Source organism: Mustelus asterias, chromosome 25 (assembly GCF_964213995.1).
Source record: "Mustelus asterias chromosome 25, sMusAst1.hap1.1, whole genome shotgun sequence".
Classification (NCBI taxonomy): domain Eukaryota; kingdom Metazoa; phylum Chordata; class Chondrichthyes; order Carcharhiniformes; family Triakidae; genus Mustelus; species Mustelus asterias.
Genome location: NC_135825.1, coordinates 13,176,765 through 13,204,254, shown reverse-complemented (window position 1 = coordinate 13,204,254; position 27,490 = coordinate 13,176,765). Strand labels below are relative to the sequence as shown.

The 27,490-nt window shown below is 42.4% G+C and overlaps 1 protein-coding gene across 4 annotated transcripts in view; it reads left to right on the top strand.

Moving 5' to 3' along the window:
* The window catches only part of LOC144511804 (AMP deaminase 2-like), a 128,940-nt gene extending 102,460 nt beyond the window's left edge, over positions 1 to 26,480 (top strand). For all 4 annotated transcript variants that reach the window (XM_078242144.1, XM_078242143.1, XM_078242145.1 and 1 more), the window contains exons 11-18: positions 6,693 to 6,824; positions 7,939 to 8,102; positions 8,654 to 8,780; positions 9,632 to 9,795; positions 12,322 to 12,442; positions 14,425 to 14,598; positions 16,957 to 17,067; positions 25,090 to 26,480. In XM_078242144.1, coding sequence (XP_078098270.1) covers positions 6,693 to 6,824; positions 7,939 to 8,102; positions 8,654 to 8,780; positions 9,632 to 9,795; positions 12,322 to 12,442; positions 14,425 to 14,598; positions 16,957 to 17,067; positions 25,090 to 25,296 — 1,200 coding nt within the window. In that variant the 3' untranslated portion in view covers positions 25,297 to 26,480. The remainder of the gene's footprint in view (positions 1 to 6,692; positions 6,825 to 7,938; positions 8,103 to 8,653; positions 8,781 to 9,631; positions 9,796 to 12,321; positions 12,443 to 14,424; positions 14,599 to 16,956; positions 17,068 to 25,089) is intronic.
* The last annotated feature ends 1,010 nt before the right edge of the window (positions 26,481 to 27,490 follow it).

The window sequence follows — 27,490 nt, the reverse complement described above, 5'->3', positions numbered from 1 at the left end:
TGGCCTACAGAGCCTAGTGTGTTCATTCTATTTGTGATGAATACAAGATTTGGTGGAAAAGCCAAATTAATGGATCAGTGCGATTAGTATTCACAAAAAAAACCTATGTCACATCTAAGGGTAAGTACTTGGCATTCAGAATATTGACCCTTAGACTTTGCTTCTCCTTCGAAATTTCAGTGTTCAAAATGTCATTGCCTGTAAGCTAAAAGATGAAAATTCCAATTTTACTGTCAAAATATGTGTTGCCCTTTTGTCCTAACTGAAATGATCTGCTGATATTACACATCAATATCATTTATCTCCTTTTCCACTGCCTGTTTGTTTAACTGCCTCATTGAGTAAAACATTTCCAATAAGATCTTGGATATTCACCCACTTCTGGACTAAAATACGAGGCATGGTTCAGCATTTTAAAATCTTTAGTACGTTTTTTAACAGACGTCCTATCTGTAGCAGTGGTAGCTTAAATGTTCGCTTTGAGTTGTAATGAATCATGATTTATCTTTGAGCTGATTGTGCTGGTTAGTGTAGAGGGTGAGTAATTGCTATATGTTAACTCTTCTCTTCAATATAATTATGATCTATGGGGTGTGAATAAAAAACTTTAACCGACCAGGATGTTGCCTGGTATGGTGGGAAGGTCTTATGAGGAAAGGCTGAGGGACTTGAGGTTGTTTTCGTTAGAGAGAAGAAAGTTAAGAGGTGACTTAATACAGGCATACAAGATGATCAGAGGATTAGATAGGGTGGATAGTGAGAGCCTTTTTCCTCGGATGGTGATAGCTAGCACGAGGGGGCATAGCTTTAAATTGAGGGGTGATAGATATAGGACAGATGTCAGAGGTAGGTTCTTTACTCGGAGAGTAGTAAGGACATGGAATGCCCTCCCTGCAACAATAGTGGACTCGCCAACATTAAGGGCATTTAAATGGTCATTGGATGAACATATGGATGATATTGGAATAGTGTAGGTTAGATGAGCTTTAGATTGGTTTCACTGGTCGGCGCAACATCGAGGGCCGAAGGGCCTGTAGAAACATAGAAAATCTACAGCACAAACAGGCCCTTCGGCCCACAAGTTGTACCGAACACATCCCTACCTTCTAGACCTACCTATAACCCTCCATCCTATTAAGCTCCATGTACTCATCCAGGAGTCTCTTAAAAGACCCTATTGAGTTCGCCTCCACCACCCCTGACGGCAGCCGATTCCACTCGCCCACTATCCTCTGTGTGAAAAACTTACCCCTAACATCTCCCCTGTATCTACCCCCCAGCACCTTAAACCTGTGTCCTCTCGTAGCAGACATTTCCACCCTTGGGGAAAAGCCTCTGAGAGTCCACCCGACCTATGCCTCTCAACATCTTATGCACCTCTATTAGGTCTCCTCTCATCCTTCGTCTCTCCAAGGAGAAAAGACCGAGCTCCCTCAGCCTATCCTCATAAGGCATGCCACTCAATCCAGGCAACATCCTTGTAAATCTCCTCTGCACCCTTTCAATCTTTTCCACATCCTTCCTATAGTGAGGCGACCAGAACTGAGCACAGTACTCCAAGTGGGGTTTGACAAGGGTCTTATATAGCTTATATAGTACTGTGCTGTAATGTTCCATGTTCTATTTTTATCTCCCTTTCTCCCTGCTTCCTGTCCCATTGTTATAATGGTTTTTGAATTCCTTTTATTTTCAGCCCCTTGACCACATTTGCTTTTTGTTATTTTGTCCAATTGTTTTCCTCTTCATCCCACTCTGCTTCATTGCTGCTTGATTTGTGGCTCAATGGGACAAGTCAGTTTAGATGTTGAAGCACACTCACTTAGTGCCACATAGTGATTGGGGAAGTGAATAAGCATGAGTAATGCAGTTGAAAAATGGCACGCAGTGATTGAGTTTGTAAAGGAAAGGTCATGGAAGAAAGGAGGAGGTTGACTGTTGGTTATCAGTTTGGAATCTGTTGTGCCAACAAATCTTTGTGTGTCATGCTCCTTTGGGCTGAAGATAATTGGTACCAAACAGAAGTCAGCTGTGGTGCTATCCCTAATGGCCAAAGCAGGACAGCAAGAAAAACAAAATGTAAAGCAAGCTGCTGCAATATTTAGAGTCGATACGTGAATACAGAGATGTGGTGTTTGCTTTAGATTATCCTTTCCCCCCACGTTATAGATTTTTAACATGGATGCTGCACTGATAATCCTGCTGGTTATTTACTTAGCTCTGGAACTCTGCCCTTGAATTATTTGGTGTATAATTTCTCATTGCATTAGATATCTGTAAAAACCTTTGATTTGGTCTGGCAATGTGCATTTTTTTCCCCCTAAAAGCTCATGATCTATTCACACTACCTGAAGGATGTGGAGACTTTGGAGAGGGTACAGAAAAGGTTTACCAGGATGTTGCCTGGCTTGAGGGAATTAGCTATGAGGGGAGGTTGGACAGACATTTTGTTTTCATTTGAATGTCAGAGGCTGAGAGGTGACCTGAGAGAAGTTTACAAAATTATGAGAGGCATGGATAGTCGGAGTCTTTTTCCCAGTGTAGAAATGTCAATTGCTAAGGACCACAGGTTTAAGGTAAAAGAGAGAAAATTTAAAGGAGATGTGAGAGGCATCTCATGTGCGTTTTTTTACACAGAGGGTGGTAAGTGCTTGGAATGCGCTGCCAGAGGAGGTGGTAGAAGCAGATACAATAGCAAAGTTTAATAGGCATCTTGACAGATACATGAATAGGCAGGAAATAGATGCAGAGGCAAAAGGTCTTTAGTTTAGAAAGGCATCATATGTCAGTGCAGACTTGGTGGGCTGAAGGGTCTGTTCCTGTGCTGTGTACTGTTCTTTGTGATTTGATGCCCGTGGCTGTCTAAGCATGCTCTCTAATGTTATGGCATTTTTCTCTTGTTCCAGTAGACATAATTCAAGAAAAAAAATATTTCTCTGATACCTAACCTCGAATCTCTCTCGCAATCTATCTGTCCTTTGACTTGTTTATGAATATCAATTTAGTTAATGAACATAATTCACTTTGAGCTCCAAACATGCCATTCCTCACTCATTTCCTTCTCAAATTAACAGTATTTTGAAATAATGAGTCATCTCGCTCTGTCTCCAACTCACCTTCTCCCAGAACCAGCAAATTATGTATTCTTTCCCTTCTACTTATAATGTTTAAACTTGAAGGCTTCAAGTTCAGGTTGGATAACTGGTGTGCATTTCTAAAAGCACATGATGCACCAGCTATTCAACATTTTTAGTGTTTCTTTCATCCCTTAGAAACGCACTAATAGCTGAAATAAAATTGCATCTCTCAGCTGAGCTGGTTTGGTAGTAATCTGTGACACCCTCATGTACTTCTAAGGGGCTCGGTGAAGCAACAGAGATAGTGGTGGCCTTGGATGGATTTTTGAGGATGGTGGGTGCTCTCTTTCCACTTGTCTCTGTAAACACAGCTGAGATTGGAGACTCTCTGAAGTGGAGGTACATGGGCAAAAAACCCCCACTTCTGCTCAGTGATTCAGTTTGTTGGAGTACTGATGCCAAGTGCTACCATGTTAAATGCTCCGTCCTGCAAAGTATATGTCTTGTATAATATGCCAGACACATGACATTTCAACTGAACTCGATAGCAATCCCAGTATCTCCTCTACTGTGTGAATTTTGCCTCTTTTCTTAACTTGCGATTATCTAATTTTGCCCCCCCAAGGCTGTCGTCCCATCGTCATAATGTCAAACTCTTTGCTACAAAATCCCACAGGGTTGTCATTCCAATTATAACTGAAGAGTTTTAAGGGGCACTCAGGGGGATTCTAAAAGTAACGGCTCTTGTGTATATTATATCTGCCGCCAAGAGGAATGCAGTGGAACAGGGACACTCATCCATTTGGAGAACATTGATTGCACAGGGGAACACAAGGGATCAAAGGAGAGGGAACTAATAAACCATGAAGAAATGTACAAGGGATCAGGGAAGAGGAATCTAATTAACAAAACAGTGAAGAAATTGAGATGAAACAAGTTCAGTGTAGACAAAAAAAAAAGTTAATCTATACAGTGGGATTGATGTGCTACAGCTCTCGCGGTTTTGATATGCTTCCCTTCCCTGTTTGTGAAGTAATTAGTACTAAAATATTGAGCTGTGTAAATACCTCAGGCTGACTCGCCGTTTAGCTTGTGCATGAATGATCAGTGGTTCTACTGGAGTGTCTGCTGATTGTTGACATTGTAAAAGCTGCTATCAGTCAGATTCTTCCTCCTTTGTTAGGGCTAACAGCGAGCAACAGCTAATGTTGGCGGCTATTATCGTAGCTCCACATATGAGGTGAAGCCATTTTATGCCCCCATTATAAATTTGAGGAATTTCCTCCTTTGCTGAAAAGTATGAGGTTAATAAATGCTACTGTTGAAAAAAAATAAATCTGTGGGGGCAAGGTTTTGCCAGAGTAATATATGTAGATTTTCTTGGTGCCAAGATGGACCTGACTGACAGTAGATGTTAAGATGCTGTATATTCCACTAGTAACTGAGGTTGGGGCTGAAGTTACCAGACAATGTCTGGTAATTTCTCAGCCTTTATTTCTGGATATTAAACACTGGTAATGGGAAGAAAATAATCACAAATATAACATTTCTTGGGTGCAGTTGAGATTTTTAAAAATCCTGCCTTGTCCATATTTCAGGAATAAAGGTGTCTTGCTGCAATTGTATGGAGCCTTGGTGAGACTGCACCTGGATTGTGGCTTGGCCTCCTTACCTAAGGAAGGATATACTTGCCGTAGAGAGGAGTGGAGGTTCACCAGGGTAATCCCTGGGATGTCAAGATTGGCTTATGTGAAAATAAGGAGACTGGGCCTGTCTTCTCTATGAGAGGTGACCTCATTGAAACATACGAAATTCTTATAGAATTCTATAATTCTTATAGATGTAGAAAAAGGATGTTTTCCCTGGCTGGTGAGTCTGGAACAAAGTGGGCGACACAGTTTCAGAATAAGGGGCAGGCTACTTAAGACTGAGATGCGGAGGAATTTCTTTATCATTGTGGTGGTGAATCATTGGAATTCTCCACCCCAGAGGGCTGTGGAAGCTCAATGATTGAGTGTGTACAAGACAGAAATCGATAGATTTCTGGAGACTAATACCTTCAGGGGATGTGGGGAGACTAAGAAAAAGTGGTGTAGAGGTAGATGATCAGTCATGGTACGTTTGATGAGCAGGACAGGTTCGACAGGCCGAATGGCCTACTCTTGCTCCTATTTCCTATGTTCCTATCTTAAGCAGAGTAAGAGTTTTAACAACACCAGGTTAAAGTCCAACAGGTTTATTTGGTAGCAAATGCCATTAGCTTTCGGAGCCCTGCAGGTCCGGAGATATCCACTCCATCTGACGAAGGAGCAGGGCTCCGAAAGCTAATGGCATTTGCTACCAAATAAACCTGTTGGACTTTAACCTGGTGTTGTTAAAACTCTCGCTGTGTTTACCCCAGTCCAACACCGGCATCTCCACATCATGCCTATCTTAAGCAGACAGAGACATGGGAAAAGCTGGAAGAGAAATAGGAGAGGTGACTGAATATGGATTCCAAGCGTTAAATAGAAACCCTTAGCGTCAGAACACATGCATCAAAAAATATCAACATTATTATTTCTATGGCTTGAAGTTTTTGGGCGCATGCACTCGGCAGGCCTGGAAGTGGGTGCAAAAGGTGCTTATGGCTGTGGTCAGCCCCAGAATTCGATTTGACGCTGGAAAACCAATTAACAGGCAGCCAGTGTGAAATACTGGGAGTGGCTCAGCGCTGCTGGACAGGATGGATGCTCTTTTCCTCCTTTTTACAAACTTGTAGAAGTGCTTACAATGTTTATATCTTTCTTGCTAATTTATTTTCCTATTTTATTTTCTCACTTTTCCACTTCTTGGTCATCCTTTGCTAATTTGGGAAAATTAAGTTGCCCCCCCAGGATTGCCAATTGTCCTCCTAAGTTTGCAGGTGTATTAAAGCCACCATTTTCCAATGTACTCTGTGTCACCCGAGAACCCAGGACCTGTAGTGAGTGTCCTCCGCACCTATTTTGTATTGTTTTAATGACTTTCCATTTTTAACTGTGTTGGGTGAAGCACCGTCATCTGTTGGAACACCTTTTATTTAGTTACTGGTGCTCATCTTATTCTGCGCAGCAACCAATATTACTAATAAATTGTACTTTCCAGTCTGCAAGTTAATATATTTTGAGTGAGTTAAAATCTCACCCAGTATCTTTTGAACGTAACACAAAGAGCCATGAAATTAAACCCAAGATACAAAGGCAGTTCTTCAGTCTGGTGGTGAAGTTTCATTGGACTATACCACACACACACCCCAGACTTAAATTCCACAGTTTGTCTGCTTCTGAACTCCTTGGTTATCTGCTTTTGTTTTCTGACCCAGCTGTGCACTTCTTCAGCTCACTTGCCACTTTTGGGTTGCCCACAAGGCAGTAACAGGAAACAATCAGTGATGATTATTCCATTGCTAATTATCTGTCTTCTTTCATTCCATGGAGGCACAATGGGATTAAATGTTGATTTGCATTGACTAATGCAACTAAGGTTGGAAACTGTATGGGCGGGTGGGGAGGGGTTATGGGGATGATTGATATCTACGTCCTGCTTTTGGTAACAGATCAGAGTTTTGACTTCCTAAACATTGATTTTCTGTTCTAGGATCGAAACACTTTTCATCGGTTTGATAAGTTCAATGCCAAGTACAACCCAATTGGTGAATCGATTCTTCGTGAGATTTTCATCAAGACTGATAATTGCATTGAAGGCAAATATTTTGGTCACATTATAAAGGTTAGAGTTACAGTGACTAGTGTGCAAGTTTTGTGGATTGTGCTTTTCTTTTCCTTGTTTAATTTAACATTTTCTCCCTTGTTAATTAAAGTATTAACTGCTTTCCTTTCTTGGTTTGGTGCACATCATCTAAGATATTTATGATGGATGTGGGCAAACCATTGACTTTCCTTCTCAAGTAGGCTTCCATTAACATCGCAATGAAGTTACTGTGAAAATCCCCCTAGTCGCCACACTTCGGCCCCTGTTCGGATACACTGAGGGAGAATTTAGCATGGCCAATGCACCTGACCAGCACGTCTTTTGGATGTGGGAGGAAACCAGAGCACCCGGAGGAAACCCACACAGACATAGGGAGAACGTGCAGTCTCCGCACAGACAGTGACCCAAGCCGGGAATTGAACCCAGGTCCCTGGCGCTGTGAGGCAGCAGTGCTAACCACTGTGCCAATTGTGACAGTGATTGTGATCAAGAAATTAATGTATGAATGGTCACAAGACAAACCACTTCCTTGCCATTCTGTGGTGTAAGGTGCTTGACTCCAGCAAAATGCTTCCACCACTTATGTTTTCATTTGAAATAAAAAGCACAGCTCTAATGTCATAAATGACATGAATTTTCCAAGTGATGGTGAGGAAACTTTCCATATTCCCGCTGAACAGAGAGGTGTCAAACCTCAATGCATATGCTTAACAGAAATGACAGTGATGTACAGTGATAAATGTGTAGCTTAAACAAAAAAACAAAGGTGGATGGGATAACTTGTTTATCCACCAATATTTCTTGCATATTATTCATTACACAATTTTGCAAAAATGATTTTTCAATTTTGCGTGCTAAATGAAGAATGACAAAGTACTCTCTTCCGATTCTATCGCTGTCAATGGGTTTTCATCTTGTTCACGCCCTCCGCTGCTAGAGAACCTGTGTGGGAACACCCCAAAGACTTTGGCCAACATTTTTACGAGTATCAGTGCAGCCTGAGAGTAGATTGTCTGGGGTGGTGGGTTGTACTCAAAACTCGAGGAAAAAGGGAAAGAAAGAAAGCACCTGCCTTGAAAAATATTCATCATTGAAACAAGACAGTTGCCAGTTCTTTTTTTGTATTTCACAGGAGGTGATGGAAGATCTTGAAGAAAGTAAATACCAGAATGCTGAGTTGCGCTTGTCTATATATGGACGTTCCCGAGATGAATGGGATCGACTGGCAAAGTGGGCAATGAAACACAAAGTCTACTCCAACAATGTGTGCTGGCTGGTGCAGGTGCCAAGGCTTTTGTAAGTATTATCGTGCGCTGTAAAGTCACAAGTCACCTAAGCTCCAGCTTATTTTTCATCTTGATTCAGCCAATGCTTAAACTTGATGGGGGTGAAATGGGATGTGAGCAGGGAACAAGACATTTTAGCAGTGTTATAGGACACACCTGATATTCAACTCTGTCCTCAGTTGAACAAACTTGTCTTTATTTGGACTTATTGGTTTAGTGACTTACTACAGTCTGCATGCTTTGATGCAAAGCAAACCCAGATGAACCCTGAAGAGCAAATCAATTTCAACTTCCTATTGAGAAAACCACAATTAATAATTTATATAAACTATTCATAACATAATCTAGGATATCATCCACTTTTAAGAATTGCTGTATATGTTTCACCACAAAGGACTGTTTTTAATCAATTTAGAGTCACTAATGAACATGTGATTATGCAAAACATTTCAGTAAACCTTTCAGGAATTGATGGAAATCCACTCTGGTCTGCTGAGATAATGGGTGCTGTAGAATAACTATAGGAATGAGTTATTCAACTTCATACTCAATTGCTTTCAGTGATGTCTTCCGCACGAAGAAACAGCTCAACAACTTCCAAGACATGTTGGAGAACATTTTTATTCCCATCTTTGAAGCGACAATTAATCCCCGCAGTCACCCAGAGCTTCACCTGTTCCTTCAACACGTGAGTATATTGAATATGCAACTCAAATGGGATGTTCTGAAGAATCATAGAATCCCAGCAGTGCAGAAGGAGGTCCATCAAGCCTGCACCGACAACAATCCCACCCAAGCCCTAGCCCCATAACCCCACATATTTACCCAGCACTAAGGGGCAATTTAGCATGGCCAATCAACCTAACCCACACAATCTTTGGAGTGTGGGAGGAAACCGGAGCACCCGGAGGAAATCCACGCAGACACGGGGAGAACGTGCAAACTCTCCACGGACGGTCACCCAAGGCTGGAATTGAACCCGGGTCCCTGGCGCTGTGAGGCAGCAGTGCTAACCCACTGTGCCATCATGCTGTCCATAACATTGAAGAAATATTCAAGGAAGTTCAGGAAATATTCAACTGAACTTAGCAGCTAATGGGGAAATTAACATGCGCCCTTAGCAGAATGAATTAACCGTTTTTGGGAGGGATCATGCGCCTTCATCTGTAGATGCTATAATGGATTTTTAAAAAATAATTTACAGTGTTGGATTTTTAATTCCTCTATCCTTGTATATTATTCCTTATCAGATGGACAGGAATCAAACTCTTTCACTACTGCTATATTAACAGTTTCAATGTGGCTGAGAGCAACACACTACAATTTTTAAATTCCCCTCATCATGGAGCACTGACATTAGCTTGGTGCATTCCCCTGTGGCTGTGCCTATGATCGGCAAATTAAGGAATAAATTCACAGACATAAAACTGTCTTGCTGTGTGCTGGAGAACTCCCTATGCTACCATAATCTTTTAATAGCTTTTAAGGAGAATGACTTGCAAGAATGTATGTACTGAATGAAATTGTCTGCTTTTACAGATTGTAGGCTTTGATAGTGTTGATGACGAGTCCAAACCAGAGCATCACATCTTTAAATCAGATAGCCCATTACCTGTGAATTGGACAGAAGATGATAACCCACCATATGCCTATTACCTTTACTACATGTATGCGAACATGACAGTCCTGAATCATCTCCGCAAGTATGGGCTTGATTCCAAATTATTTCTGTAGCTTACCACCTTTAAGTATCTCAAGAATGTAAAAGGGAATTATCTTTAAAGAACATCTCCATACGGTTTATAATAGGTTTCTGGGTCAGAAGAAATAAGCTTGGTGATGGATATCACTGTTCTGGCTCTGACAGTCACTTCCTGATCCAATGACTTTCCTCTTTTTGCATGATAGAATCATAGAATTCCTTCAGTGCCGAATGAGGCCATTCAGCCCATCGAGCCTTCACCAACAACAATCCCACCTAGGCCTTATTCCTGTAACCCCATGTATTACCCTGCTAATCCCACTAACACTAAGGGGCAATTTTGCACTGCCAATCAACCTATCCATACATCTTTGGAGCCCACACCCAAAGAATAAATCAACATGCTTTGATATTTGTGTAGCGGGGAAGGGAAGCCTTTTTGGACGTATATTACCCATGATTTTTCTTGTGTTTTTTGATAGACTCTCACTTGAAATCAAAACTTGACTCTTAGAATCCTAGAAATCCTACAGTGCAGAAGGAGGCCATTCGGCCCATTGTGCCTACACCAACAGCAATCCTGCCAAGACCTATCTCTTAACACCATGTATTTACCCTGCTAATCCCTCTGACACTAGGGGGCAATTTACATGGCCAGTCCACCTAACCTGCACATCTTTGGACTGTGGGGGGGGAAACCGGAGCACCCGGAGGAAACCCATGCAAACACGGGGAGAATGTGCAAACTCCACGCAGACACTCGCCCAAGGCTGGAGTCGAACCTGGGTCCCTGGTGAGGCAGCAGTGCTGACCATTGTGCCACCGTGTTGCCCTCCACTATACTCAATTTGTTAAAAATGCAGAGTTTGAGCCCCTGTTTCATTATTCAAAATGTAACCATTTAGTGAATCAATAGACATTTCTTGGGGGAAAAAAATCTTACAAGCACTTTTAATTTTCAGAGGTAGATATTCATGTTGTGCATTTCAAATTTATTGGAAAAATGTTATTTGTTTCTTAGTTATCAGTCACCTGTTCCGGTAGTATTAATTTGAGTTGGAGCTGTGTTCTGTGCAAATTGGCAAAAATAAGGTGGCCACATTATTTGAAAAGGGCCATTTCAGCCCAATAGATCAATGCCAGTGGTTTTTGCTCCATACCAATGACTCGAGCATAGGAACAGGAGTAGGCCATTTAGCCCCTTGAGCCTGTTTTACCATTCAAATTAGATCATGGCTGCTCTGCGACCCAATTCCATATAACTTAATACAACAAAAAACTATAAATGTCAGTTTTAAAATTAACTATTGATCTCGCATTCATTGTGTTTGCAGAAAGAGTTCAAAACTTTTACCACCCTTTATGTGTAGAAGTGTTTTCTAATATTACTTCCAAAAGGTTTGATTGCAACTTTTATATTGTGCCTCCCTAATCGTAGACTTCCCAGCCACCAGGAATAGTTTGCTCTCTACCTGATGTCCTGAATACCAAGGGATTGCCAAGGAGAGGTTGGAGAAACTTGGTTTGTTCTCACTGGAACGACAGAGGTTGAGGGGCCGCCAGACAGAAGTCTACAAGATTATGAGGGGCATGGACAGAGTGGATAGTTAGAAGCTTTTTCCTAGGGTGGAAGGGTCAATTACCAGGGGGGCACAGGTTTAAGGTGCGAGGGGCAAGGTTTAAAGGAGATGTGCGAGGCAAGTTTTTTTACACAGAGGGTGGTGAGTGCCTGGAACTTGCTGCCGGGGGAGGTAGTGGAACCAGACATGATAGTGACTTTTAAGGAGTGTCTTGACAAATACATGAATAGGATGAGAATAGAGGGATATGGTCCCCGGAAGGGTCGGGGGTTTTAGTTAAGTCGTGTAGCATGGCCAGTGCAGGCTTGGAGGGTCGAAGGGCCTGTCCTGTGCTGTAATTTTCTTTGTTCTTTTGAATACTTTTGAAAATTCAATCAAGCTATTGTTTAGTTTTTTTAAATTCCCTTGTTTGTGTAGTTGTTCTTTGTAGGTCAACCCTTAAAGTCCAGGCTTCTTTCTGGTAAATCTATAATGCATTCTCTACAAGGCCAGTGTATCTTTCCCAAAGTGTGGTGCCCACAATTGCTGACAATATTCAGCTATGTTCTAATCAGGACTTCATATAGCTGACGTGTGACTTCTACCCCTCCAATCTTGCATTTTCTCACTCTATGGCCGGAATTTTCATGCCAGCGGGATTTTCCAGCCCCACCTACAATGCACCCCTGCTGCAGCTTTCCGGTGATGACGGCAACATTCAACTGGAAACCCCGTTGGCAACGGCGGGACCAGAAGATCCTGCCGCCGGCCAATGCCAGGCTGGCTCTACCACTGCAAAACGTGCAACGGATTGCGTGGAAAATCCCACCCTGTAAATTTGGATGCTCTTGTGAGTTCAAATCTGAAACCATTGAATGCAAAGTCTTAATGAGGGATGTGTTCGATGTGTGAATGTTGGAAGTACGTTGGAACAAAGCTGTGATCATTGTCGCTATTTGCTTCTCCAGGAAGAGGGGATTCAATACATTTGTTTTACGGCCACATTGTGGAGAAGCCGGTCCTATTCACCATCTCATATCTGGATTCATGCTTTCTCAGAATATTTCCCATGGTCTTCTGCTCCGAAAGGTATGAACAAATGCACCACTTGAGATTTATCTAAGGTCTTTTGAAAAGACGTGGGCCGGGATTCTCCCCCCAAAAAATTCTTAAGTTCCCAATGTGTGGGAAAACGGGAGTGGTTTCCGCCGTTTTATTTTTTAGCGTACTTGCTAGAGTGAATCTCCGACATTCTGAGCACTGCAGAGTGCCTCAGCGGGATTCACTCTGGAAAGCGGTGGGCAGGGCCTATTCCCACCCGAGAGGCTGGCGCCATAGCACTGAGTGGGCCACTGCACATACGCCGATCTGTCAGAGAGGAGATCAGCGCATGCGCAGTAGCTCCCCCCGCTCATTGCTGGCCTTCGCGATCGCTGGCCAGCCCTGCAAACCCCCGGATCGCTGGCCTCCCGGGCCTCCATGGTCCAGCCCCAATTTCCATTACATTTCCATATGATGATCAGCTCCGCACCGATTTCTGGCATAGAGCTGATGATGCTGAAAAACCTACCTTGGGAGTCCATGGCGCCCAGCGTGAATCTCGCGAAACGTCTGCAGCTGATGTGACCACAGCAGGCTGAATCACCCCCATGACACCTAAACTGGAAAATTTGGTTTTACACTCTAAAGTACAGCTAATCGACATATTATAGAAGTTACAAACTTAGGTTAACAGCTGAAACCCCTTTTCATATGGTGACGTGCCTCAGTCTCTGCTGAGCATCTTCTCGTATACATGTGATCAGAAACTCACCTGATTGTGTATAGCAAAGTGTTGGAGCATCCCTATGTCATTCACCTGTTCGAGACTTGAAAATAAACTTCTGTTGCCTCGGCCTTTCCATGCATTAGAAATTTGTATAGCTGGTTATATTGCCTCTGTATTAGGGAAGGCAAAAGTAGCCAAGGCCTGTTGGCCTCAGCACTGTAAATCCTACCAGGCAGTGCCTGGGTAAGTACAAGGTGAAGTCCACTTTTAGTCTGACAATCTGTCTCAACTTAGTTATTAATCTGGGCTCTTGGGATTTTAAATCAGCCATTTTAGCAAGGCACCATGGTGAGGATAAAAGCAAATTACTGCGGATGCTGGAATCTGAAACCAAAAGAAAAAATGCTGGAAAATCTCAGCAGGTCTGGCAGCATCTGTGAGGAGAGAAAAGAGCTGACGTTTCGAGTCCGGATGACCCTTTGTCAAAGCCATGGTGAGGAAGTCAACACCCCCAGGAGAGCAAGACTGGGGAGAGAATTGGGTGACTACTTGCCTTGGATTTATTTCCTCTGGGACTCCGCTCACCTTCTCCTCCCTTATGGTGAAACGATGATGTTTCAGTCATTTAGCAAAGTAAAACATAAGCTGATCTTGCACAATGCAATATGAACAATTCCTTATCTGATACCTTAATTATTTATTTTAAATGTTCTTCAAAATAAAGGACAGATGAATTTCTAAAATGTGTTTAACTTGTTCATTGCTAAGATGACGCAACCTAATTTTAACTCCATTTTGATTCTGTTTGATTCTGCGGTATGCAAAACTAAAAATACACAAGTTGCCACTGTTCTGATTTGAAACAAGTGGATCGAAGGAACTGGTGACAGTTGTTTAGGATAATGCAGGATATAGATTTGAATTGAGACATGGGGGATGAGCACGTCCACTCTCTGGATGTTAAATGGTATTTTTGGTCATTAGCTTAGGTCTGCAGCCCAAAGTTGACTGCAGTTTGCCACTGATTCCTCTTCAGTGAGACCAGACAAATGGATGGTTGGGAAATGGAACAATTAGTGATTTTTTTTTTATCATTGAGGCACAGTTAGGGGAACTCTACTGTGGAACCTCCCTGTGCTTGATGCGCACGTTGGATAATCAAAGTGGAATAGTTTAATTCTCCTGCGCTGGCATTCTTCAAGAAATGCGTTCACTTAGAAAATGTAAAGTTGAACTTTCTGTGAATTTGATCTCTCAATGTTGGTGAATTGGGAAATGTTCATTGCTTGTGTCTAATTCGCAGGCTCCAGTGCTGCAATATCTGTACTATCTGGATCAGATCGGAATTGCCATGTCCCCCCTGAGCAATAATAGTCTCTTTCTGAGTTATCATAGAAACCCACTGCCAGAGTATCTCTCCCGAGGTCTAATGGTGTCTCTCTCTACTGATGATCCTCTGCAATTTCACTTTACCAAGGTAAGGCAATCAATCGTAAACAGAGACTGTACAATTTTATGTTGTAGCTTCATCAAGTTGACACCCCTTTTTTTTTAGATATGCCAGGTGTTGCTCCTGGCATGCCCTCCTGCACTCTTCATTGAAGCAGGTTTGATACCAGGTCGATGGGAATGGGAGTGAATATAATTCTCCTGATGCTGATAGGCCACAGCGCTTCATGGATCCCCACTTTGAGTTGCTGGATGTTTGAAATCTATCCCATCTAGCGTAGTGATAGTTCTAAAGAACACAATGGAGCGTTTCCTCACTCTACAGGAACGTTGCGGTGGTCACTCCCACCAGTAATGTCATGGAATATGTGACAGGCATAATCAGTGTGGCCGAGGTCAAGTAGGTTTTCCCCTCTTGTTTGTTCCCTCACCACCTGCTGCAGACCCAGGCTAGCAGACTGTCTTTTAGGACTCAACCAGCTCAATCAGTAGTTGTGCTACCGAGTCAGCCTTAATGGAGAGTCGTAAAGTAAAAGTAAAGTTTATCTATTAGTCACAAGTAGACTTACATTCACACTGCAATGAAGTTACTGTAAAAATCCCCTGGTCGCCACACTCCGGCGCCTGTTTGGGTACATTGAGGGAGAATTTAGCACGGACAATGCACCAAACCAGCATGTCTTTCGGACTGTGGGAGGAAACCGGAGCACCCTGAGAAAACCACGCAGACACGGAGAGAACATGCAAACTCCACACCGACAGTGACCCAAGCCGGGAATTGAACCCGGGTCCCTGGTGCTGTGAGGCAGCAGTGCTAACCATTGTGCCACCCTTAGTATATTCCGACCCTTGCCATCCATGTTGCTTCGTGATTAGCTGAGGGGGAGGGGTGATGCAGGCATGGTAATCAGCAGGGGCTTTTCTTGCCCATGTTTGACCTGACGCCATGCAACTTCATGGGATCCAGAATCCGTGTTAGGGACTTCCAGAGCAATTCCCTCCTGATTGACTGTATCCCATTGTGCCTCCACCTTTGGTGGCTCTGATCTGCCAGTGGGACATGAACATGTCCAGATTTCACGAATGAAACAATCAACAATGGTGTCTTGGATACCATTATTGAGACTAACTTTAATTCCAGATTTTATTAATTGAATTTAAATTCCACCAGCTGCCACGGTGGGATTTGAACCCATATCCTTCGAGCATTAGCCTGGGCCTCAGGATGACTAGTCCAGCAACATTACCATTATGCCACTGCCTCCACAAATTGACTCGAACCAATAGAACCATGGTCATTGGCGTTAAAGAAATGTCAGGGTTAAAAGTTAGAATTAAAAGCGTGAGATAGATCACAAAGCCTTTTAAAGCCGTGGAAGTGTGTCTATTTTTAAAAGCCTGAGATCTGGGAAAATAGGTCATGCATTTACTCCAAATGAATGAGATCTGACTGACCTGTCATGTTGTTTCCATCAACTCATGATCAGAAGCTCTAAGCTCCCATGAGTTGCATAAGTCTGGAATTGTTGAGTGCTTTTAGTTTAGATTTACAGATTTAAAGCCATGTTAACACTATAGATTATTGTCACTGAGAAACTTCAATTTAGTTTCATCTAATTTCCACTGTAAATATTTGGAATTAAACCAAATTAGTTTAAATCTAGTTTTAGAAAATTGCTTTGTTCGTATTTGGTTCAAGGTTTGTATAATATCTATATCCACTATGAATTGATCCAGTATAAGTTTGGGTGGCACAGTGGTTAGCACTGCTGCCTCACAGCACCAGGGACCCGGGTTCAATTCCCAGCTTGGGTCACTGTCTGTGTGGAGTTTGTACATCCTCCTCGTGTCTGCGTGGGTTTTCCCCGGGCGCTCCAGTTTCCTCCCACAGTCCAAAGATGTGCTGGTTAGGTGGATTGGCCATGCTAAATTGCCCTTTAGTGTCAGGGGGACTGGCTAGGGTAAATGCATGGGGTTATGTGGATAGGGCCTGGGTGGGATTGTGGCCGGTGCAGACTCGATGGGCTGAATGGCCGCCTCCTGCGCTGTAAGATTCTATGGAGTGACCCAAAATCTATTGCTCAGTACTGTAGATAAATATCAGTCTTGATGTAAATCCTCAAGTGCAATGTTTTGTCCATATACATATTGATTGTACCTCAAACCAGTCTGCAACCTGCCCTGATGTAATGTAAGTAGAACATAAAGGATTTGTCTCTTCTGTTATTGGTCTTCAGTTCTGACACTGGGGATACATTAGTCAGTTTTAGAAGGACAAGTACAGAAGGCTGATATATCATGCCTTTTTTGGTGATTGTTGATCTATTTTGTAGATTTGAAATTTGCTGCACGCCTTATGATCTTAATCTTTTCATGTTTTCCACAGGAGCCACTGATGGAAGAGTATAGCATTGCTGCCCAAGTATGGAAGTTGAGTTCCTGTGACATGTGCGAACTGGCCCGGAACAGTGTATTAATGAGCGGCTTCTCTGACAAGGTAACTGGTATAGTCTGCTGGATTCAGGCTCGTTAGGATTTTGTGGAGGTACCTTAGTTATGCTGAATCAGGTGTCAGACATGGCTTAAGCACTCTCCCCTCTTAAGTCAGAAGCTTGTCCATTCAAATTCCACCTCGTAGACTTGGACACAAAATCTAGGCTAACATGGGATGCAGTACTGAGGTGGAAGGTGTAAAAGATCACACGGCACTTTGTGAAGACGAGCATGGGGATTCTTCCCTGGTGCCCTGGCCCACTATTTATCCCTCAGCCAACATCACTCACCAGTATGTTACGATCCCAGTTGATGTTATAACTGGATGGGAAGATTGCAGAATGGAGCTCCAACTCAAAAGGCCATAACTTTTACCCTTTTTTACTAAAACAAGGAGGAACAGACTGCTAAATTAGTTTTAACACCAAAGAAAAAAAAACATTTTATTCAACATGAAAAGATTGGATTATGATACAATACTTCTTGACTACCCCTCTCCCTTAGCTTAACAAATGCATAAAAGGTTTTAAAGATTTTAAGATTCACATGGATTGCAAAATATATCTTAAGCTACAACAGTCTAAGTAACATAATGTCCCTTTAAACACACAAGATGGCTGTGGTCAAATACACGCTCCACTCAGAACCTCCAGTGAATGTCTGTGGATTTCTCCTCAGAATCCCCCCAGATGATTGTCACATGAGAGTTTCCAAACTCCACTTCCAAAAAACACACTTTCAAATTTTCTTTCACAATAATTTCCATGAGTGGTTTTCATTCCAAAATCCAGTCTAGGTTTTCCAAATGACTTTTTTAGACAAAGCTTCCATGTCACTTTTAACAATATACCCAGGTTTTAACACTTTTTGGGATTTATTTGTTTTGACTGCTATACAAATTGTTCACAATTGTATCAATGATCAATTCCCAGACTCTATTTTGATGGCATCAAACTTTTGATTTACCTTTGAAGTTTGCATTCCCACTTTAGCTCTGGTTACTATAGCCATCTCTTTCACTCACGACACTTTTGTTTTTTTTCTTGAATTCTCATGAACTGTACATTGCTCTCTCTTCTCTTAACTTAAGCCTTCTTAAGACATTGCTTCTGTCCCAATTCCCTGGTTATCTGGACTGCATCTGGTTCTTTGGGAGTCTGCCTCTTTGCAGCTCCCTTGTCCTATCCCATTTCTTCTGGCAGAGTTGAGAGATGTCCACTCCCCAGTGTCATGTCTCCAACTGCAAAATAAATTCAAAAGAAACCTTTCTACCTTAAAAGCCCCCCCCCCCCCCCCCCCCCCGTTGCTAAGCAACCACTGTTACTTCAGCCAGCCTTCATTTCCTCTTCATGCCCTAACCACCTTTAGGCACGATGCACACACCTTTTGTATAGCATGAATCTAACTACAGGTTTTACACTTGCAGGCACAGAGACATTAAGTTAAACCCTCTTAAAATTATACCTAATTTCTACTGTTTACCAATACAAAATAAATCCCTTAAAACTAACTTTGTTTTCCTAACAAATATCACATGACTTTGTGTGGAAAATTGTCACAAATTGGCTGCCATGATTCCCACGTGGCTGTAAAGTTCCATGGGATGTTGCAAGCTTGTCATCGAGCCTGCACCGACAACAATCCCACCCAAACCCTATCCCTGTAACCCCATGTATTTACCCTGACACAAAGGGGCAATTTATCATGGCCAATCAACCTATCCTGCACATCTTTGGACTGTGGGAGGAAACCCGAGTATCCAGAGGAAACTCCTGCAGAGACGGGGAGAATATGCAAACTCCACACAGACAGTCAAGGCTGGAATTGAACGCGGGTCCCTGGAGGTGTGAGGCAACAGTGCCAATCACTGTGCCACCGTGCTGCCCTATTCCTTGTGAAAGGAGTTAACTAAATGCACGTGCTTTAATCCACTATAGTCACAGCGGGAGAATAGGGGTGCAGTCCGTGGGTGGCGCTGGTTGTTGGTGCAACAATGCCTTGTTGGATAGTCCACAGAGAATTGTGGAGACAGAAAAGGCAAAGGTACCCTCATGGCTGGCTGGAGACTGAGACTTGGGAGAAGATAACTTCCGTACCTGTCGGGGATGGCATTGTGTGGAGACCCTAAGCAACACATGAGGGGATGGGGATAGAAATAACTAATCACATTTTTGGTTTGCTGTTCTGGGAAAAGTCATTCTCTGCATTTAATTGCAGGACTGAATGGTATAGTTCTGAAATTTGACCAAATATTGATGGAATTGTTGAAAGGACAATAGGCTGACTTAATGCTGACAAATATGCACAATTTTCCTGAAATAAGAACACAATGTTAGTCTTTGTCTATAAAGGTTATTGACAGGGACCTACCTTTTTATTCAGATGCTGGTGAAAGTGCTCTGCATTTCTGGCTTTCCTGATTATAAAAGATATGCACACACTGCTTTTCAATAGCCATTAATCTCCATTCTGTGATTAGATGCTGGAAACAGAGAACTGGGGCTCAGCAGTCAGTCGCTTGTTCCATAAAGAAGACCATTGAATTAAACAATGATCCTCTAGTTCCCTCAAGTGTTTATTCTGTGATTTTATGATTACTGCCATGTCACAAGAGGTTTAGAAGTATATCCCAGACGATGTTAAATATTTACAGGTTCTGACGTGAGTCATTTCCTGTTTGAACTGGGGAGGGGCAGAATTCGAGAAGAACATGGAGAGAAGTACTTCCACATTGTTTGTTATTGTAGTGTTGAGCTTGAGGACTTCTGGAGCATCTGTCCCTCTGAGCTAGGCCAGTCACTTCTGGTTGTCATTCAAACAGGCAAGTGAGATGAAGCTCATGGGGAGTCATAATAGAGAGAAAATGCACCACGACACCCTTCAATCTAACTCTGGTTATTTTAAAATACAATATATATATCTTCATGTTCTAAAGAACTAATCCAAATATAGACAGCACGCCATTGTCTTGGACACTCCTGTCTAACTAGATTATGCAGTGAAAATAGGCACACTGTAAGAATGTTCCCAATGTTGGGAAGTCCAGAACTAGGCGTCACAATCTAAGAATAAGGTTTAAGCCATTCGGGGCTGAGATGAGGGAGAACTTCTTCACTCAGAGAGTTGCAAACCTGTGGAATTCTCTACCATAGGAAACTGTTGGGGCCAGTTCATCAGATATGTTCAAGAGGGAGCTGGACGTGGCCCTTGTGGCTAAAGGGATCAAGGGGTATGGAGAGAAAGCAGGAGTGGGATACTGAAAGTGCATGATCATATTGAATGGTGGTGCAGGCTCGAAGGGCTGAATGACCTACTCCTGCACCTATTTTCTATGTTTCTATATTTGTCTCCATTTCAGAACTGCTTACTTTGCAATATATTTGTTTCAGCTGATCTTTTGCGTCTGGTAATCCACCTACAACGTGGCTGTAATGAAATTGTTATTTTAGTGCAGTACTCAGTGTAGCCGAATAATTGGGGGTTAAATTCATTTTAAGATACTACTGATTTAGCGTCTATGATAACATGGATCTGTTAATTGCTGTTCCTAACTTCAGTTTCTTCACCTGTGTTTTAAATGCCAGATGTCTTCTGAATTCACTTTATAATTTGCTCAGGAAGTAATTAAATGGTTCACGGAAACTCCCAATTGAGAATAGCTTCCTGCAGGAAACTGTTCAATTCCAAGTCCCATTTGTTTATACCAAGTATGTTTCCTTTTAAGGTGAGAAAAAATGCATTAAGTTAGAATCATAGAATCCTACATTGCAGAAGGAAGCCATTCGGCCCATTGAGTCTGCACCGACCACAATCCCACCCAGGCCCTATGCCCCATAACCCCATGCATTTACCCTAGCTAGCACCCTTGACACTAAGGCGCAATTTAGCATGGCCAAGCCACCTAACCCGCACATCTTTTGACTGTGGGAGGAAACCGGAGCACCCAGAGGAAACCCACGCAGACACGGGGAGAATGTGCAAGCTCCACACAGGCAGTGACCCAAGCCGGGAATCGAACCCTGGTGCTGTGTGTCACCGTGCAGCCCCGTTGGAAAGTCAAATACACATTTGAAAATCCTTGAATGCAATTAATATTTCTTTCCTACATCAGATTTTTTTTAAAGTTAAGCAGAGTAACCGGAAAGAGTCAACTGCAACACTAATCCATTTTGAATATTCCTAGCCATATTAAGTGACGTGAGGATCATAAAATGCAGAAATATTATTGGACCAAAGTGTTTTCAGTCGATGGGTTCAGAGGCAAAATATGTCAATGTCTTGTAGCTAACTGCTAAGCTTTATTATTCAGTGCTTTACATGTAGCTTGGAGCTCTTGTGGGGTAAATAATTTAGTTTTTTTTTCTGTATTCTTTCATGGGATGTGGGTGTCACTGGCAAGGCCAGCGTTTGTTGCCTGACCCTAATTACCCTTGAACTGAGTGGCTTGCTAGGTCACTTCAGAGTCAACCACATTACTGCGAGTCACAGTATGGCGACTAGGGGATTTTCACAGTAACTTCATTGCAGTGTGAATGCAAACCTACTTGTGACTAATAAATAAAAAAAATAAATAAACATGTAGGCCAGGTAAGGATGGCAGATTTCCTTCCCTAAAAGACATTGATTGTTGTAAAAACCCATCTGGTTCATCAATGTAGTTTCATGGTGACCACTACTGAGACCACCTTTCATTTCCAGATGTATTAATCAGATTTAAATTCCACCAGTCTCCCCTAAAGTCTGTGACTCAGACTGAATGGGTTGCTCCAAATACTGGGCCAACACAGTTGAAATAGTATCAATTTTATTTCCTTTATGCAGCTTTTGGTTTCAAACCAATGGGTTACTTCCTTAAATAAAATCCTATATGTAGTTATCCGCCAAGCAGCTGCTGGTTTTTCAAATAACCTGTTAACTCCCAGTCCTTTCCCAATGCGACTGACTTTTCAATGAAATTGGACTGTACTAAGATTGGGCTGTAATAGCTTATCTTGTGTGTCATCTGGACCCCTGTAATTGGGTCACGCCCCTAGTAGTTCTTCCTGGGTATTTTCCCCAATGATCATCAAACCGTATATGACAGTTCCACAGGTTGATAATGCACAAAGTAAGGGAATCTAGACAAGTGTGTCGATGAGTTTTTCCAGTTCCCACCCTGACGTTTTAGGTAAAAGGTGTAGGCAGTGAGATACTCCACCTCTTGTTGTAAAACTGGCCTGTTTTATGTTAGGAATGAGATGGATGGCAGGAGCTGAGAACTCTTATTTCCATACACTCCTACCTGTCCAATCAGGCAGCTCACTCACACATTTAACAATGGGTGTTTTTCTTAAAGTGGAAAGTTCATTTGAGAGCCTCAATCATGTCTCCAGCTCAGGAGACTCAACGAAGTGGCAGGAGGAGGAAGGTATAGAACTTCAGGTTTTTATGAAGCAAAGAATTGAGTTTTGGTGCCTGGTTTTACTTTCAATATTTCCACAGAGCATTTATTTGATTCCTGCTTTCCCAAATAATCATTTTCTGAAAAAGGTTGTCCAGTGGTTAGTCCTGCTGCTTCATGGCGCCAGGGACTCGGGTTCGACTCCGACCTTGGGTGACTGTATGGAGTTTGCACGTTCTTCCTGTGTCTTCATGGGTTTCCTCCGGGTACTCCTGTTTCCTCCCACAGTCCAAAGACGTGCGGCTTAGGTTGATTGGCCATACCAAATTGCCCCTTGGTGTCGGGGGGACTAGCAGGGTAAATACGTGAGGTTACGGGAATAGGGCCTGGATGTGATTGTTGTCGGTGCAGGCTCGATGGGCCAAGTGGACTCCTTCTGAACTGTAGATTCTATGATTCTTGAAGTTGATGGGATCTGACCCAAGTTGCAGGTGTAAGAATTGAGCCCAAGTGGTTGTTAGACTCTATAACATGGAAACTCTGTTCCTGTAAAGCGATTGCATTTTTTCTCACTGTTCCGAAACTGGCTGCAGCAATTTTTACTCTGCATTCCTCAGACTTGTTGAAATTTACAGACAAACAGTGGCTGTTTGGTTTGTAAAGAACTGATAATTACTGGGAAACATTGCAGGATTTCCAAAAATATTTGACTGCAAGATTCAGTGTTGGAGGAACAAAAGGTTTGGAATGATAAAGATGATTACTTTTATGCCTTCAGATTTTTAAAAAATGTTTTGAACTTATTATGACAGTGTGGATCATGTCGACTACTTTGGCTGATCACATTTATGGCTGAAATTTCAGCTTTAAAAAGACCAGCTCTGAATTTGCCCAAGGGCTAAATTTACATGGTTAGTTCCAGTATGGTTTTTGATTGACACAAACATTCAAATTTGTGTTTTTTTTAATTTTGTTCGAACAAACTAAAATAATAATCACAGCTATAACAACAATGTGCACTTGATAGGTCAAATCTTGGGACATTGAGTAAGGTACATGAGACTATATAGTGATGTCTGTTTCAAGAATTATTTTCTTTACCTCCTTGGAATTCTTTAGCCAATTAAAAATTCTCCAAAATATGACTGGTACGGGGTAGTTTTCATTGTCGAAGGATTTTTTGGTGGGAAGCGATGTTTAGAAGGAGGCTTGCGGTTCTTTACAGTGCTCAGGACCAACTCTGTCCCACCTTTGGGAACCTACCAATGTCAGCCACAGGATGAGCCCTTGCTCTTTACTCATGTGGAAGCTGGCTCAACCAAAATACAGTTCCACAAGGCTACAGCAGCTCAACCCAAGTGACCATAGTTCTTGTGTGAATCCAGATAATTGGTGGAATTAATGAGTGCAACAGGGTTTTTGTCCACCGGTTAGAGAACTGGTGAGAACCCCATGCTTCTTTGCAGGAGGCCCAATGCAATTATAAGGTAATCAGGCATATAACCTGAATAGTGTTGGGTCTCAGCAGGGCAGAAATTCCATTTTTGCTCCAGAGAACGGTGGCCACTACCAGTATTATGTTCGGGCCTGAAGAGGAATCAGCCATGGATCCCCAGACAGAGGTGAGCATGGGCAGAGTGGGGTGAGGTTTGTTAGCAAGACAAGGGAATGGCATTCTGAGGGGTGCCCCCTTCCCATTGTCAGCTTCCTTAATCGGACACACACTGCCTGTGAATGAGGGATTCTCCACTTGTAGAATACTGTAGGCAAACCCAATAAGGGTTCACTGGGCAGCCTTCTCAGATGGCAAGAACCCTGCCTGCGTCTGGTTGAATGCTCGTGATGATAAGATGAGGCCCTTAAGTGGCTACTTAAGGGCCTCAATTGACCTCCAAGCAGGAAGGTGCCCTTCCACCCTTCCCGCTCTGAGATTGATCGGGGGGGGGAGTCGGGAAAATGACAGAGTCCCCATTCCACATCATCCTGTCCGTTCAAAGACCCCCTTCCCTGCACCACTCTAAATTCACCTCATTGATGGCAGGGTGGTGGGTGGCACAGTGGTTAGCACTGCTGCCTCACAGCGCAAGGGACCTGGGTTCGATTCCCGGCTTGGGTCACTGTCTGTGTGGAGTTTGCACGTTCTCCCCGTGTCTGCATGGGTTTCCTCCCACAGAAAGACGTGCTGGTAAGGCGCATTGACCCGAACAGGCGCTGGAATGTGGCCGCTAGGGAAATTTCACAGTACCTTCATTGCAGTGTTGATGTAAGCCTTACTTGTGACTAATAAATAAACTTTCAACTTTAAATTCCATCTGATGAGTGTTGGCAAGCTATTTTACTGTCAGTTGAACATTGACGGGGTGCACCGGATAATTTTCATGGATGAGAATCTAGTGGATTTTTTCTGTGATATTTCTTCCCAACCAAGGTACATGACAATCAATATACTACTGTTCCAGCTGAGACCAAATAATCCTGGCCAAACCAAGGACGAAGCCTGTGACCTTAATCCAGTCTGTGATAGAGTAAAGCAGTTTTATTAATGATCCAAATTGTGTAAATTGGCTGTTTTCATTTTTGTTTTAATGCTGTTTTTACCATATTCGTTTCTTTAGAAGAATATCTTTTTTTTTGTTCACATTTCAGGTGAAGGGTTACTGGTTGGGACCACACTACCATAAGGAGAGCGTTGAGGGCAACGATATCCGTCGTACTAATGTTCCGGATATACGGGTTGGTTACCGTTACGAAACGCTGTGTGAAGAGCTGAACTTGATTACGCAGGCATTGATCACGGCGGAACAATTGGAGAATAATTCCATAAACATGACGCCAGTATCTGAATCACGATAAGCCGCCTTTACATTAAGTGAATGAAAGGAAAGGCCAGAGTTGTTAAAACCATTGTAAACTGGACACCTGTAGCATGCTAGAGCATCTGGCAGTGTTTACCCTCACTATATCTCATTAATACACGTTATTGTTACTAGGAGCATCTGAAATGGAAACAATTTGAAAACCTTACCCTTTAGCGCGCGCACAACAGACTCTACCTTTCATTGTACTTGTTTTACAATCATGTGGGAATTATTTAACTCTAGTTGCCTGTCCGTTTGGCTGACATTTTAGCCCAAACGTCAGCTTTGTCCACAGTGAGGAAGTAACATATATGCCGTATTACTTATCGCATGACTGTGTCCATTCATTTGGCTTCTTTCTCAAAGGTTCTACCTCCCTGCATTCCACGAGGTGCTATGGTTGTACAGTAAAACTTGCCTTAGCAGCCACCCATCTTAGTGACCATTACAAATTCAGGCACTGTTTCGATGTTTCCATTATTTTGCATTCAACAAAAGACATAGCAGCCAGTTAGCATGTTAGGTACTCCCATAGGCATGATGTGACTAGGATATTTAGAAATACAATAGGGTTGATGAGCTGAAACAAGTTCAGTGAACATCCAAATTATATATGCTCTTGTTGAATGGGGAGTCCACATGAGCACTCTGAGTAATCCTTTTATTTTCTACTTTGCGTCAGCAACCTGATGATAATTTCAGGCTAAGTGTTAGTGCCCTTGGGTCTAAGCCAGACGGTTATGGGTTCAATCACGCTCCAGGGCTTAAGGGCACATTATTTTGAATGGCCCTTTGATGCAGGATTGAAGGAATGCTGCATTGTCAGAGGTGCCATTTTTCCGGATGAGATGTTAAACCGATTTTAATTTCTGTCCATCAGCAGATGGACGTGAAAGAAGGGCAGGGTAGTTCTCCCCTGTGTCTTGATCGGCGTTTAATCCTCACCCACCCAACGTCACCAAAATGAGATTAATTGCTAATTTATCTCTGAGTATGGCAAGAATCCATGAAAAAAGCAATTTAACTGTGGTGTTTGCCTACAAAATGACAGGGATTAAACTTCAGAAATAATCTATGAAGTATTTGGGACATCCTGAGGACTTGGAAATACTCTTAAATTGTACTTGGAATTTGGCCTCCTCTTGAATCCTCTCCCTCCCCTTCACAGCTCACCAATTTAAAAAAAAAAATCTAAATTTGATTTGTGGATCCTGTGTGGACAACAGTAACTAATCCAGGGCCAAATTGTGGCCTCGTATATCCATTACCTTAATGTTTTCCAAGTACTAGATCAGTTGTCCTGCACATATTGCATGTGATAGTGTTCACAGAATTAGTTGATTTGCGGTGTTTTGTTAAATAATGCACCTTACATGTAACACAAAGTAGAGCCCAATTTTAAATGTTCATTCATTAATTTGTATATTAGATCCAGCAATCTGTAGGCCGTTTTAAATCTGCTGGAAAAAATTTGCCTAGTGTTGCTGAAAAAGCTTCATTGATTAAAAAGTGCTGTTTGTATCTTTACTCAGCATTTGAGCCTAGTGTTCTGCTTCCTGATGGCCTTGCCAAGGCAAGAATGCTATCAACTTAATTCCAGAAGATGTAGGTATATTTAAACTAGGTTAGCTTAACATCTTTGTTGCTCATGCAATTGACAATTATTGGCATGGTGAAACAGTGGCTGAGAATCAGTGTCTTATTGCTGCATGGTAAAATACTGCCACCACACCTCTGTGTAATTTCCTGTTAAATGCTGATGTGTGCATTATGTTTAATGATCCTATAATCTACTTACAGTACCTCCAGAATGCATATCGTGACCATGTTGCATTTGGCAGTGGAAAGCTACATCCCTGATGCCAAAATAACACCTTTTGTAAAAGTTGTTTGTGGCCTTGTTTGGATGGTAATTTTGGTTCAGCTACTTGCGAAAGTGAAGCTCGGACAGCAGTTGTGCATGGACACCCTGCTCATGTCTGCTGTTCAACTCCCCGGTGTTGGAAGACTAATTGCTTAAAGTCTGCGGCCAGAAGTTTTTTCGGGAGGAATATTCTGCTTTTCCAAGTGGCAAAAAGTAGTGGCTTAACCTTGGTGCAATTGCAACTTGCTTTAAAATCTAGCTGTTACCATAAAGCTTATTTAACATTTGCATCGGCCTATAGTTTTGTCGTAAATGGCATATATAC